Raw genomic sequence first — 15,941 nt, 5'->3', positions numbered from 1 at the left:
CCGAAAATTTGAACTTTAGGCGCTCATATCTCAAAAAGTAATGATCGGAAAAAAATGTTTTACTGAGAAAACTTTTTTATTTTGATAGCTTGATGATATACAAATCGAAGAGCTTCAGAAAATATCACCAGTAGAATAGTTATTTGTATATCTAGAGTGAAAAGTACGACTTTTTCTCCCTGAGGGAAAAGTTTGAAGCCCGAGGCGAAGCCGAGGGCAACAATTTTCCTGAGGGAGAAAAAGTATTTTTCACTCGTGATGTACACAACATTTTTCCTCCATCTACATTTTTTTATAGAAACTGCAAATAAAATCATTTTAATAACTTACGTATTGGTGACAATGTTTCCTAACAACATAACCTAAAATTTAAAACTTTAAAACCGGCCGTCTGATTGGCACTGCCGATTGCGCTATCTATCGGCTAAAGTTGTAACAATCAGCTGGGTGTTTACCAAAAATGGCTGACTCCAGATCACGCGTTCAGATTTGAATTGCAGATCAAAAATATTTGTTGGCTGGTATTTTGAATAGAATAAGATATTTTTAAAATTGTATAAATTTTTATTGGCTACTTATATTAAGAATATAATATCATACAAACATATATTTCATGCGTTGATCAAATTTCTGGTTGTGGTATTGAATTCAGTTGACTCAATGACAGACACCTCTTTATGCTTTCTCATCTGAGCTTAGACCTTCTAACCTATTATAATGTAAGTTTTTAAAATAGAGATGCTTCCCATGTTATTTAAATGGAGTCACTTTTACTCCCTAGGGAGTTTTTCTGTTTTTTACTACCGAGGGCGAAAAAGTGACACTTTAGTATTATGTTTCAGGGAGTAAAGTAAGTACTTTAGCCAGTAGGTGGAGGAAAAGTTTATTTTTAGCCTTTGCACAGCCTTAATCAACAAGCAATCACCGTAAACGAGACTAGATATTAGAGTGGGTCAGTCGAGCAACTACCGTAGACGAGACTAGATATTAGAGTGCCGCTGTGCTGTTCAGTCGAGCAACTACCGTAGACGAGACTAGACACTAGAGTGCTGCTGTTCGGGTCAGTCCAGCGCAATGCCTCTAATCCAGGAGCTGAGGTCGGTGGTATCGGCGGCGTCGCATTCTACAACGTTCGGCGTCGGTTCGTCTTCATCCACAGACGCCTGCGTCTGCGATTCGTGTGCGACTGCGGCACTCAGCAGCGTTTGCGCCGCGCTGCGTCCCGTCAGAAACGCACCGTGCACCGTCGAGTAGAAGTTTGTGTGCGTGTGTTCGCCGGCAAACACCACCAACGGCTATCAATCAATCAATCAATCAATCAATCAATCAATCAATCAATCAGTCAATCAATCCCATTCTCATGTCAGGATTCTTTTCAAGGCCATGCAACTCTTCATCTTACTTGATTCGAGTCACAAAATAGTGCAGCGGAGAACATAGAGTGTATAAAAGAAGGTAGATTAGATTACAGTTCTTTATACATATAAATAAAAATATAAATCTAAGTACCCTTTTTAAAACTTTTTAATCATCACAAAATGTTTCGGCTATATTTTTAAATTAACTTTATTGGTTCATTAAATCATTTATTGTATTTACTGTAGATTCTAATTTCAAAGTTTGGAATTTTCTAATATTAATTGTGATTGATTTAATTTAATTAAGAAGTATTTTTTTAAATCAAAAATGATTTTTGTGTGTTTTGAATTGTAAATTATTGTGTAATTAAAGAATGTTGAAGTGACACATAACCTAGCTACATTTGGACTGTTGTATAAATTAGAATTGAAACCGTTTTGGGCTTAGAAGCCTGTCGTACTTTTCTGTAAGTTGTGTAATTCTGAAAGATTAAATAAATAAATTGTTCTCCAATGTTGTTTTTCATCACGAACTTCTTATTATTAAATCACGTTTTGCTATTAGAAAAAACGACTAGCAGTCAGATATTTAACAATAAATGAATTAATCACTCACTGTCACAACGAGATCTTTTGGCAGGTCCGCCATCTTCTTAGTTGTTGCACAGTGATCTGTTGTGACACAGTGAGTGTTGTGACACAGTGATCTGTTGTGACACAGTGATCTGTTGTGACACAGTGATCTGTTGTGACACAGTGATCTGTTGTGACACAGTAATCTGTTGTGACACAGTGATCAGTTGTGACACAGTAATCTGTTGTGACACAGTGATCTGTTGATACACAGTAATCTGTTGTGACACAGTGATCAGTTGTGACACAGTGATCTGTTGTGACACAGTGAGTGTTGTGACAAGATCTCGTTGTCACAGTGAGTGATTAATTCATTTATTGTAAAATATCTGACTGCTAGTCGTTTTTACTAATAGCAAAAAGTGATTTAAATAAATTGTATAAAACACTATAATCATATTATGATATTGGAGGAAAAACTAGGCTGAGCCTGTTCTATTTCTCTCCAAGATTGTTGATAAAATGTTAATGTTGTCCAAAAGTTAAGGTTATGTAATCACACACTGCTTCTTCACTTGATTTTCGGTACAGGAATAATGATTTGAGAAAAATATGATGCCATTATCAAGAAAACAACTTTAAAAAGAGTACTTGAATTTCTATTTTTATTTATTTTCAAGAGTAGCCCTTAAGAAAAAAGACAATTATTTATACATGTATGTTACTGTATAATATACTAGCTTATACACTTATTTACATTGGATGACAGTAGGCCTATTGATAATTATTCAACGAATTTAATTAACAAAGTATAAAAAATTAATTAATGAGAATAAAGATTGAATGCAATTTATTTATTTATTTATTCGTGGACAGAATCACAAATCATATAAATATGATTAGGAAGGAATAACAGGCTTGGCCCAAATCTATTCCGTTCCCAAATTTTGATAAATTAATAAAATGTCCAAAAAATAGGTTATGCTTCTACTGTAAAACGTTCAAGTTCAATTTTCGTCCAAAATATATATATAAGCTAAACATTTTGAATTTAGAGAAATTAAAACACCAAACTATAAATTTGATTAGGATAATATAATATTGTGATGTAACTAAATAAATTGGCGGTGTTTCGACAAAGGATTGACGATTTTTTGAAAAGGATATAAAATAGTATCCTTCCCATTAACACACGACCGTGAATAATGGATATTGAATATTGTTTACAGAAACAATCTGTTTATATGCCTGTTTGGATGCCTACTGCATGATACTACTTTATATTATCTATCAAAAAATGATCTCTCGTTTAGTACAAAGGTAATTATGATAATATAAGGATTGTATATTCTAGTTTACAGATCCTTGGTAGCTATAAAAAGTTCTTCCAATTGAGTTATCAGACATGTCTAAATAATGCGTGTAGGGTATCTGGAAAAATGCCTTCTACCCTACCATAGCCACTCCAATATCATGTAGCAGAGAAGAAAGATAAGGCCCGGTCGCACAAAAGCCGGTTAAATTTCAATCGTGATTAATTCCACGAGAACCAATCAGAGAAGTCTTTCAAAAACGCCTTCTCTGATTGGTTCTCGTAAAGTTAATCACGATTAAAACTTGACCGGCTTTTGTGCAACCGGCACTAAGAGTTGGCCTATTGAAAATAATGCAATCAAGCCTATTGCTTATTAGAACATAGTGAAGCGGCAAAGGTAAAGTGTATCAGAGAAGGTAGGTAGCTGAGAGTGTTGAAAATAATGCTTCCTTCTATTGGTATGCTGCACATTCACCGTATAATACATTTCCGTTTAATATTAATAGATCTATAATTTATAATAATAATAGTATTTAGTAATAGTAATAATGGTTTTAACAAAGTAATGGGGATAATTCCCACTATTATGTATTGCGTTATTTAATTAATTTGAATTTAATTAATTTGAATAAGTTCAGGCTTGGTGAATTCAATAAGAATAAGAGACAAAATGCATAATACTTTGAAAAAACAACCTTTTAATGTCACGTTGAGAGAGAATTATAGAGTCTATAGAAATTTACTAAATAAACTTATCAAATCAGCAAAAATCGACTTTTATAAGAACAAATTAAAATCATGTGAAGGGAACAATAAAAAGGTATGGAACTGCATTCAAGAAATATTAAACAGTAAACGCCAAAAAGTTCTGCCTGGTATTGATCCTGAACTACTAAATAATTATTTTTCAGATGTGGGAAAGTCTTACGCGGAGAGAGTCTTCAAAGAAAATGAAAATCTTCCTTATCTGGAAACCACTGCTGTTTCTAATTTCCGCCTTGTGAACTCTTGTTTTATGCATCCTACAAGTTCACAAGAAGTTATAAAACAAATAAATAATTTAAAAAATGGTGCATCCTCTGGGTTTGATAATTTAAGTAGTTTTTGTTTAAAAAGAATAGCAACTTTTATAGCTCAGCCCCTAACATTAATTTTTAATAGATGTATGGAAACTGGACATTTCCCAAGTCACTTTAAAATTGCAAACATAATCCCATTGCATAAATCTGGGGACAAGAAGAATCCAGGCAATTATCGTCCAATAAGTCTCATAAGTAATTTATCCAAAGTTTTTGAAAAAATAATAAAAGAACAGGTTGTCTCATATTTAAAAAAGTTCAATTTAATAAACCAGTATCAATATGCCTTCCAAGAAAATAAGAGTACTGAGGATGCCATGACTGAACTTGTAAAAGAAATAACATCTAATTTCAACACAAACAAAAAATCTTTGGCTGTGTTTCTGGACTTAGCCAAAGCATTTGATACTGTCCCACACATCAACCTGCTTGAAAAACTTGAAAAATGTGGATTTCGTGGTCCTGTCTTGAAGCTCATTGCTGGTTATTTGGGGAACAGAATACAAATTATAACTCTGAATGGAAAAGAGAGCAAAGTAGCTTTAACAGGATTCGGCTTACCCCAGGGTACAGTTCTTTCTCCGATTTTATTTTTAGTTTATATAAATGATCTATTAAGTCTTCCTATCAAGGGATGTAGAGTTTTGTCGTATGCTGATGATACTGCATTGGTTTTTACGGGGACTTCATGGGACAACGTGATATCCTTAACCAACATCGGACTAGCTGGTGTGAGAGTGTGGCTTGTTAGAAATGCGTTGACACTAAATTACTCGAAGAGCGTTTATATGACTTTTTCACCAAACTCAAGAACTCAACCCGATGATATCACACTTCAATTAAATGCAGTAAGAGTACACAATGTAAATTGCCTGTATGGCAAGAACGGTAGCAATCGTAATCAACTGCCTTGCCCTTGTCCCATTTTAGAAAACGTGACCAAAACAAAGTATTTAGGTGTCACTCTGGACCCTCATTTAAGATGGAATGAGCATATAAATAGTATGTGTAGCAAAATGAAATTTATGATCCACAAATTTTATAATTTGAGCTTATTCAAGGACAAAGGTCTAAGTAGAATGGTATATCTAGCATATGCTCAGTCAGTCTTCCAGTATGGAATTAGGGTGTGGGGTGGCGCTTTCAATGCACATTTTAAAAAATTGAATGTTATTCAAAAGGGTATTCTCAAGGCAGCCTTGGGAGTGCCCAGACGATACCCTAGTCACCAACTTTTTCTGGAATTTGGAGTTATGACAGTCAGACAGCTATATATTAGAAATCTAATTAAATATATCAGCAATCATACAGATATCTTTACACTGCATCAAACTAATTATATTTTCAGATCTGCAAACAGATATATTGTTCCTCGAACTGACTTAACTATATGCAGAAGACAATTCAATTACATAGTAAATAAACTAATAAATATTATTCCAGAACATTTTATAAAAATAAAACCCTCTAAAGCAATTAAAACAAAAATTGAGAACTGGATCAAGACCGAAAATGTTGTAGTCAAACTATTTCAACTCTAGGCATTCACCAACTCTTTATTATCATGTTTTTTTTTTTTTTTCAAATTATTTCCCCTTCACTATCTGAATAGTTGTCTATCAAACTATGATTTTGTTACTTTGTCTTATAGTTTGTAAGTATTGAGATGTGACCTGGTTTCCATAGTTTTATTTATTCTAGTGGTTTGAATTAGCTCTTTTTTTTTTTCTATTGACATGTTTGCTGTACCTAGTTGCTCAAACTCACTGCCGGCGCACAAGTTTTCTTTGCCGGTAGTGCCATTTTGTAAGTTAAAATATTTATTTTATCAATCTGTATTATTTTATTTTATTTTATGAATTTTTTGTAGTTACTATACCCTGTGTATGTATCATATTCTATAAAATGTTGTATTATTTTATGGAAATAAATAAATTCAATTCAATTCAAAAAATTTACTCATTATTTTCAACACTTCTCTGATACACTTTCCGCTCCACTATGTTTTGACACTAAGATAAGCTGTAAGCAATAGACTTGATCCGAAAGACCCCTGTTATGGGATGAATTTTGATGTTGTAATATTTACATTATAACATGGTCGTGGATAATAGTATCTTACGTCACATGGACGGGAAGGGGCCTTTTGCAGGTGACAATGATTTTTCTAGTCGAGGCGTTAGCCAAGTGGATGATAGTATCTTACGTCACATGGACGGGAAGGGGCCTTTTGCAGGCGAGAATGATTTTTCCAGTCGAGGCGTTAGCCAAGACTAGAATTTCATTCGAGCACTGTAAACGACATTCAGGTCCAAGTAACGTACACTATTTTTTGTCATTATGATCTAAAGAAGAATAATTGAGAAATAGAAAACATTACCTGCTTGTACTGAAGTTACTACATGCATTCTATAAACATAACCTAGTTTACAATCAGGAATTTTGTGGAAGTTGACTAAACTTCCACCTGAAGGTGGTTTTTTGTAGCAGTTTTGCTGTTCATTTTTCGGAACTAGGAAACATACTCGACTCTAAAGAAAACATATGGTTTCATTACAGTAGAGCTTAGACCAGTTATAGAATAGACACGGCCTATTGTATATTCATACTGAAAGTCGATGAAGCCAAAATCTACTGCCATATCTCCAAATCGTGACGTCAGCATCAGATAGAAAACTTTTCTGTAGTTAGTTTACATTGTTTTCCATAGCAGATTGTGTCTATTTTAGCCAGAGCGCAGCTCGAGTTTACCATTTTAATGAATAATAATTTACATCCTTCTGAAATAGACACAATCTGAAAGTTTTCTATCCGATGATGACGTCACGATTTGGAGATATGGCAGTAGATGTTCGCTTCAGAGGAAAGACTTCCCAGCGTGTCTATTCTATAACTGGTCTAAGCAGTAGAGTATGCTATGTAATGAGAATCATATGTTTTTTTGTTCTGCAAACAGCTGTTTACCGGCTTGATTTAATGCATGGAAAACAGCTGAGATTGAATGACTGTGACAAAGATAAATAAAAAATCATGCTTTTGGAAACAGGAACCTTGAAACGTATAGAAAACTTGAATTTGGGGTACCTTAATTTTTTTTGGAAAGCAATACTTGCCCTATGGTAATAGGGCAAGGAAAGTAATAAAATGCTATTAATAATGCTATTAATAATGCTGACCTTGGCATGGTGATTGCGCGAACGAGTGTGTGCGTAGAGAGGCCTGGCTATCCTCTCGATGTCTGCCTGACTGGCGCCAACCGCCATTGCTGTGTACGAGCCTCGAGTGTTCGGCTCGCCGAACCATTTTGTTCTGCACAAAAAAACAACACAATCATGACTTATCAACAATCATTTTATATTCTAGTCTAATAGATATGAACAGATGATATCATTTCTATATGATGATTGGTGAAAATTATGGAAACAGCTCATCATTTCTGTTACAAGGATAATTTGACAATTTGTTCCATTGGAGGTCCTATTAGAATGAAAAACTACTTTTCTTTAGTTCAAAATTTTGGTCCGCAATTTTGAATCCAACTCCATTCTTTGAAATGGGAAGATAATTATATGACACATGATTTCGATACAGAATTTCAAGAGAAAATGAATGGCAAAAAACGCACATCAATATATCAAACCGTTTCAAAGTTTTTCGCATTTAAATATACCAATGAATCATACTAAATGAAATAAATAAGTACATAAAAATCTGACAGATTAAGCTTTCCTGTTCAAAGTGTTGAATATCAGATTAAATGTTACTATAATTAAAATTAACAACACAAGAAATAAAAGCCTTCTTATCACGAACGTGTCTAGGAAGGCAACATACCAACGACACTTCAACCACCTAGCACCAAAACTCCACAATTTACTTCCTGTACACATCAGTGTAATAGAAAACTCAAGAAAATTCAAATGCGTCGTTAAAAATTGGATCACAACAACTGGAAGACATAATATAGAAAACATAATTTCGAACAATATGTGAGCTCACTTAACCAATGTATTTGCACCCCCACTCTAAATGTAATGTATTACTACTACACCTGCTCTAGAACATGGGTTTCCCATAGTTGAGTAGGTTAATTTCCGAAAAAATGCAATTTATTTATATTTGTAGTAAATTTCATATATTGTATTTTTGAATATTATTTACATTTTATTGATTGGATTGCTTATTTGTATATTAATGGAAATAAAATTTATTATTATTATTATTATTATTATTATTATTATATAAGTTAAGTTATTAAGTTATATAATAGTATATTAGTTAAGTTATTCTATTTTCATTTTAATGTATTGTATTTTCAAATTGTATTACGCTCAATGTGTGTTATGAGGGCAATAATGGGATTCAGTTCCTGGTGCCCTCAAATATGTAAATTTTCAAATAAATAAATAAATAAATTATAAGTGTTTGTATACTGTCACTTCAAAACGTAAAATTTGATAGTTTGGATTTTTTTCGATTCTCTATGTACTCATTTATTTCATTATTGTATGATTCATTAATATTTTTAAATGTTAATAACTTTGAAACGATTTGAGATATAAATTTGTGGTTTTCGCCATACATTTTCTATTGGAATTCTGTATCGAAATCGTGTATCATATGACCACGTTGGATTTAAAATGGCGGGTCCAAGATGGCCGACTAAAATCTTAAAGCGACAGAAAAGTAGTTTTTTTATTCAAATAATATCCCTAATCAGACCTATTGTCAAATTTTCCTTGCAAGAGAAATATTCAACTGCTTTCATAATTTTCATCACCCTTGTATAGTACTTCAAGGGAAGAAAAAAATCAGTGGAAGAGCTCTGGCAGTCTTTAGACGTTTAGACAAGGAAGACAGATAGACTATATAGACAGACTATAGACTAGACAAGTAGATAATGATAATTTGTGATTGTTCTCAAATGAAAGAAAATTACATGCTCTATAAGCTACGTTGCCTTAAATCCATCTTGCATGACTGTTTATTATCGAAAAACAGTCGAGACTGTGAAAATGAGGAAAATATCGCAAATTTCCTGATTTTTTTAATCAAACGTATTTTATCTCACGATTATATTTTTGCAAAATTCATTTACCTCACATTTTCCTCTTTCATGTGAGGTAAATGAATTTTGCAAAAATATAATCGTGAGGTAAAATACGTTTGATTAAAAAAATCAGGAAATTTGCGATATTTTCCTCATTTTCACAGATTCTGTTCTTCAGATCAAGACCAAGTACCATTTTTTATCATTTCGGGTTACCGAGATACACAGTTTTGAATATAGAAATTGGCCATTTTTCTGTGTATTTAAATACACTAAAAGTGAATTTTTTTATTTTCTCATCAAATTTCAATTATGATACATGATTTTGAACCGCCTTGACGAGCTGAGAAGAATGAACTGTAGTACGAGGAGATCAGATCATTCTGTCAAAAGTTATAAGTGTTTAAAGTTTTGATCCTTGACGTATCCTTATGACGTACCCCCACTAGGAAATACTGAAATTAAATGTTTCTAACGGGTGATTCTCATAGAAAATAACCCGCGTGAGATGATTTCAGCCGAAATATGTATTTTTTTTTGTAAGGAAGGCCTTGAAAAGGTATTATAATGAAAAAATTTTATTTTGGCTGTAGGACATGATTTTCTATTTTTGGGTATATCCCCCCTCCCCCCACTACTAAATTCGAAAATTCCTAAGGAATCCTGTTCATAATGAATTGTTCTTTCACGTGATGTGTGGTTTTTTAATTATACTAGAAAAATATCCATGTTGTATAGAGTAGAAGTGGTAGGTTTGCATAATTTTGAAAACCCCTTGAAAAATACCATTATTTTGAAAATTCGTAGCTCCGGAACCAAAAATGGTAGAATCCTGCGCGACCACTCAATTTTTTGGAAATCTTATTCTCTCTAATTTTGTCGAGAATGATTTTTCTTGAGAAACTCAAGGTTCACGAGATAAAATGGGAAAATTGAAAAAAGCCCGAAATTTTGTGGGTTTTTGGGGGTTTTGGGGGTGAAGCCGCCCTCTGGCGTGTCAGCAAATTTCAGATTCGAATCCAGCGCCCCAAAATACATATAGAACCGTCGAGAAAAATTCTTTCGGGGCTGTTTCCTGAAAAACGACCATTTGACTGGACTAGAATAAATTGTTATTTTGATGAGTGATAGTAGCTTAACCTTGATTTTGATTTGGAATGTAGTATAAATTTGAAAAGGGACAGTTTTGGGCATAAGCCTGTTGTGCCTCCTCATATAACTGTAAAAATAATTGTACGACTGAGAAAATGTATAAATAAAAATAAACTGTATATTCAATCTTTCGTTACAAATTGTCTATGCTTTTACACTCCAGAGCAAAGCTCGGTCACCCGATATTCTAATCTAATCCTAATCATCTTGCAATTACTGCATGTGTTCCTCCCCACCACCACAAATATTAACTGAGCTGATTCATGAAATGACAGCTACCCAACTGTTCAAATTTACAATCAATCATAACTAGAACACAAAGCCAAATGAATTAAGCCTGACAAGCTGATTGACAGAAAGCACAAGTATGTAAGTGACATAAAGTACCACATATGTGTGATATATTATTTCGCAAACGCCTAGAGAAATTTCATTGATTTGGAGACGTTCTAAGATTTTGTTCAAGTGCTTAGATATTTTATCGTTGTTGCAATGGAGTTGCGTTTTGGAATGTGTGTGTTACTGCTCAGTGCAACGGGAATCGTGAATGGTGATCTGTATACAGCTCTGATCGATCTGGAAGCATTAGTTGAAACAGAGGCTGTACTCCTCAGTGAACTGGACAATTACATTGGTGCAACAGAGCGTCGGCTGTCACAACTCAGAAGACTTGCAGCTGAATACAGCAGAGAACACAGTGAGGCGATTGCAGATGTGAGCGCCTACCTTCACAATCCAATCAACGCATATCGGCTCATCAAACGGCTCACCATCGACTGGAAACACGTGGAATCGTTGATGGACGATTTCGGTGAAAAGGAATGGTTGGAGAGAAGGGGGCGGTTGATGTTACCGTCGGAGGAGGATTTGGTGGGGGCGGTGTCGGGTCTGTTGCGACTCCAGGACACCTATCAGCTGGACACCGCCTCCCTGGCCCGGGGGCAGCTCAATGGTGTCCAGTACACCACTCACCTAACAGCTGACGACTGTTTCCAGATAGGTAGAATATCGTGCGTCAATCTCGACCACTATCACACAGTGCTGTGGATGTCTGAAGCTCTCAAACTATATCATCACGAGGATAACGTCAAACGATATCATCAAGAGGATAACATCAAACGATATCATCACGAGGATAACATAAAACTATATCATCACGAGGATAACGTCAGACGAAGAGAGATACTAGAGTGCCTGACATACTCTACATACAAGCAGGGCAACGTGCGATCTGCATTGCAGCTCAATGATGAATTGCTGAGCATTGCCCCCAAACATCTGTTTGCACTTAGTAACCGCACGATCTACCTGGCAGACATCGAAAAAGGCACAGAACAAGTTGCTGAAAATCTGCTAGATGAGTATACAGAGCTCTACTATCAGCTGTGTCGCGACGCCCTCTCTCCCTCTCCCCAAGTGCTCTCTCAACTCAAATGTCAGTACGTCCACAGAAACCAACCTTTCCTCAGGATCGCGCCGTTGAAAGAGGAAGAGGCCTATCTAGACCCGAGGATAGTTTTGTATCGTGACGTCATCTACGACGGCGAGATAGATGTCATCAAGAAATTGGCTTTGCCTAGGTTACAACGTGCTACTGTCAGGGCATCTAAGAGAGCCGTCGTGATTCCAGTCAGCCATAGGATTAGCAAGTCAGCAGTTCTGCTCTTTGCCGAACACCCATCCATCGAGCGACTGAACCGGCGTATCGAGATGATGACCTCACTTACCATGGCCTACTCACCATTACTACATGTTGTCAACTACGGCATAGGAGGTTACTACAAGCCACATTGGGACTTTGCCCAAGGACCACATAGGAACATAGTGATTTACGGGGACAATATACGCGATGGGAATAGAGTAGCTACGGTGTTGTCGTATATGAGTGACGTGGCACAGGGTGGGGCCACAGTGTTCCCATACCTAAATGTGACCGTTCAGCCGAAGAAGGGAACAGCGCTAGTCTGGTACAACATGCATCTGAGTGGAGAGGGAGACTTGGCAACTATGCATGCCGCCTGTCCTGTCCTCGTCGGATGCAAGTGGGTCACTAATAAGTGGGTCAACGAGCGAGGTCAGGAGTTCAGACGGCCGTGTGCACTGCACAGACAGACTCGTTATTCAACAAACTGGTACAGCTAAACAGAGACACCATTATCACTAGATAGTTTTGTTGACCATTTGTTTTCAATTATTTTCGATGCAAAACAAGACTTGGAACTTGTCAAGCTGGTAGAGCTCAATGTAATCACCAACCTTTTGTTGAATTCAATATTTCCTTTTCTGACAACCGTATCATGTTATAATATAACAAAACATATCATATGAATTATGTTATTTTATGTTATGTTTGAAGGGACGGTTTAATGGTTCCAAAGGCTCAAAGTACCCCACACGTCAACCGGAGCTTATTGTGTGTCCCAAGTAAGTAAGGCAAACTAATGCCTAAGGGTTTTCAAACTGCAAAAAAGAGCTGTAACTCTACAAGATGAATCTTGTAGAGAGGCATTTATTTCTTTGAATGTTCTCACCTTACCTTCTATTTATATAATTATACAAACTATTAATTTTCACCCAAAACCATATCTCGAAACTGGTCACGAATGCAGAAGTACACAATCATAACACTAGAAGTAGCAACAATATAGCTTTGAGACAGCATAGGTTAAAACTTTATAAGTAAATACCTTCTTACACTGGTGCTAAGTTATACAATAAATTGCCTGCCTACTTAGAATCCAAGTCAATAAGGATCTTCAAAAGTAGTTTATACAGCTTTCTTGTTGCAAAGGCTTACTATAGTTATCGATTTTTGTGATAGCCAGTAGATATTGGCACTTATAAGTTGTATATTAGCACTTACAGATTGTTTAAATACAAGTATTCTTCTTCCTCCTTGCCTTTTTCCCATTATTTGGGGTCGGCTCTCTATGACCTAAGTTTCCAGTTCGAACGATCCTGGGTCGTCTGATTTGTCAGGTACAACCGCTTCATATATTTATGAACTAAACCTAGCCATGTGAGACGGGGTCTGCCTCTGCCCCTCGGCTGTGTCTCCATATAAAGTACTTTCCTTGTCATATGATTGGGTGAACGTCTATTTACATGTCCATACCAGCGTAATCATTAATTAAGCGCATTGCATTAATTACATCGGTTTAATTTTATCCAATTTCCATATTTCACTGTTGTATGGTTTCTTTCTGTGGCTTATTTTTGAATTAATCCCTGTGACGATGTTCAACTGTTTATTGTATTTTTTTTTATTTATTTATTCGTGGACAGAATCACAAATCATATAAATATGATTAGGAAGGAACAACAGGCTTAGCCCAAATCTATTCCATTCCCAAATTTTGATAAATTAATAAAATGTCCAAAAAATTGGTTATGTTTTTACTGTAAACATGTATTACATGTGTGATGTATAGAGCTGAATAAATTGATATCTTAAATCTTAGATTATCATTGAAAAGAATCAAGAATTAAACGGCCTCTAAACGACAATGAATCACACTAGAATTCACTTTCTCAGCAATTAAAAATTCGATTACAGCGCGTTATCTAATTCGCGTTTACATAACACTAGAACACGACGCCATACTTTCACTAACCAAACCAAACGATGAACACAGCGCCTTCAAACTATGCAGCCGTGTAGAGGATGAATAGAACTTGCACATGCCACCAGGCTCGCTTCTGAGGGTTATTTGGTTTGTGCTCTACAAGCATGTGTAATGTGTGCATTACTTATCAGCCTACCCTCGTACATAGGTTTGAAAGGAAGCACAAAATGATTATCAAGAAATTTATTGATATTTTTAACTTCTAATAATAATCTCTCAGGCATCAGGCAAGGTTACTATGTCCATTATTATTTTTCAATAATATTTCTGGTAATGTAAATTTGCAATTCCTTAGTCGTGACTGGAGACCTGCGGCTGAAGCACATAACCTATAAATTCTTTACATTCGATGATTCATTGTATTTTTATGTTGTATGCACGTTATGAACTTGAAGTTTTAGCTGTTACATTTTTTACGATGTAAATGTTATGAATAAACTAATCTGATGAATTGTAAGTTTGTATGAAAGCTTGTAGTCCAGTCAATGAAGGTCCAAAAAAGCAGTTTCGATCCGAAAATTAAATAAAAGCTGAATTTCCCACCATCGATAGAACCCTCCCAGAGGGTCATTCTCCCAAAAGTCCCAAGAAATCCCCTTAGAGCTTTCCGCCCCAGCCCCCTAAAACAGGAAAAATGCAGGTAAACACGGGAAATCAATTATCTCTGTAACCATTGATCGGAAACAGTTCTATTATATGCCATTCGATTCGTTACATTATGGACTACAATATTAGTTATATTCATTTTTCCAATAAAATTGACAGTTTTCTTGATAAAATAATATATATGTAAAAATTTAGGGGGTTCGTGATTTGATTTTTTTTGTTTTCTTCGATTAACTTCGAAACAAGTAGTTTTAAAGGAAAATGAGCCAAATAATTAATGTAGCCACTGTCATTTCAAATCCATTGATGTATATTGTTATGTCTATTGCTCAGGATATGTCTATCTCTACATCAGTTACAATGGAAGATATGCTGGAAAAATGTAATCTCATCAATTTAAAAAATGTGGCTGCACCAAGATTTGCATGGAAAGAGGTTGACATTGAAACGGTGAAGTCCATAGTGGGAAATCTCAGTTCCTCAAGAAGTGAGGATACCTTTGGTCTTTCAAATTATACGGTGAAGAACATTATCGATTCGATTCTCCGTCCACTGACATGTGTAATTAATTTGATTATGATACTTGGAGCTTTTCCTGAATGCTTGAAAATGTCGATAATAAATCCAATCTATAAAAAAGGTGAAAAGGAACTGCCAGAAAGCTACAGACCAATAGCAATAGTCTCGATCGTAGGTAAAATCATTGAGGCATGTCTACTGAAACAGCTGTATGAGTACTTTGTAGAAAATAATTTGCTCAACCCCAATCAATTTGGATTTAGACCAAATCATTCAACAACTATGGCGATTGAAAAGGTTGTCAACTACATTCTTGAGAGCTTTGAAAGCCAATGTATGGTTGCTGGTGATCACTGGACCTGAGTCGTGCGTTTGACTCCATGTCACATTCAATATTGTTTGAAAAGTTGAGATACTATGGTATTGAAGGTAGCGAGCTGACTCTGATTCAAAGCTTCTTGAGCAATAGACAACAGGTGGTAAAAGTAAATAATAAACTATCTAGCCCAAAAGCCGTGAAAACAGGCGTCCCTCAAGGGTCTGTTTTGGGGCCGTTTTTATTTCTAGTGTTCGTAAATGATTTCAGTTGTAATATACCATGCTTTTCAATATTGTATGCCGACGACACTACAATTCTCAATTCTGGTGCGAATGCGGAAAATC

At 35.4% G+C, this 15,941-nt stretch overlaps 2 protein-coding genes across 3 annotated transcripts in view; one reads left to right on the top strand and one right to left on the bottom strand.

Annotated features, from left to right (window-relative positions):
• Positions 1 to 859: 859 nt before the first annotated feature.
• The window catches only part of LOC120348842 (peroxisomal N(1)-acetyl-spermine/spermidine oxidase-like), a 48,221-nt gene continuing 33,139 nt past the window's right edge, over positions 860 to 15,941 (bottom strand). The window contains exons 6-7 of one of the 2 annotated variants that reach the window (XM_039426599.1): positions 7,502 to 7,634; positions 860 to 1,295 (exon numbers count right to left, since the gene is read on the bottom strand). In XM_039426599.1, the coding sequence (XP_039282533.1) occupies positions 1,062 to 1,295; positions 7,502 to 7,634 (367 nt within the window). In that variant the 3' untranslated portion in view covers positions 860 to 1,061. The remainder of the gene's footprint in view (positions 1,296 to 7,501; positions 7,635 to 15,941) is intronic. The other variant, XM_039426600.1, reaches the window with a different exon arrangement.
• On the top strand, positions 10,813 to 12,669 carry LOC120350989 (prolyl 4-hydroxylase subunit alpha-2-like). Its single transcript, XM_039426603.1, has one exon. It carries the CDS (start codon positions 11,020 to 11,022, stop codon positions 12,667 to 12,669), a length of 1,650 nt encoding a protein of 549 aa, XP_039282537.1. The 5' UTR covers positions 10,813 to 11,019.

This window comes from Nilaparvata lugens, chromosome 4 (genome assembly GCF_014356525.2).
Source record: "Nilaparvata lugens isolate BPH chromosome 4, ASM1435652v1, whole genome shotgun sequence".
Classification (NCBI taxonomy): domain Eukaryota; kingdom Metazoa; phylum Arthropoda; class Insecta; order Hemiptera; family Delphacidae; genus Nilaparvata; species Nilaparvata lugens.
This window is presented reverse-complemented; position numbering and strand designations above follow the sequence as displayed.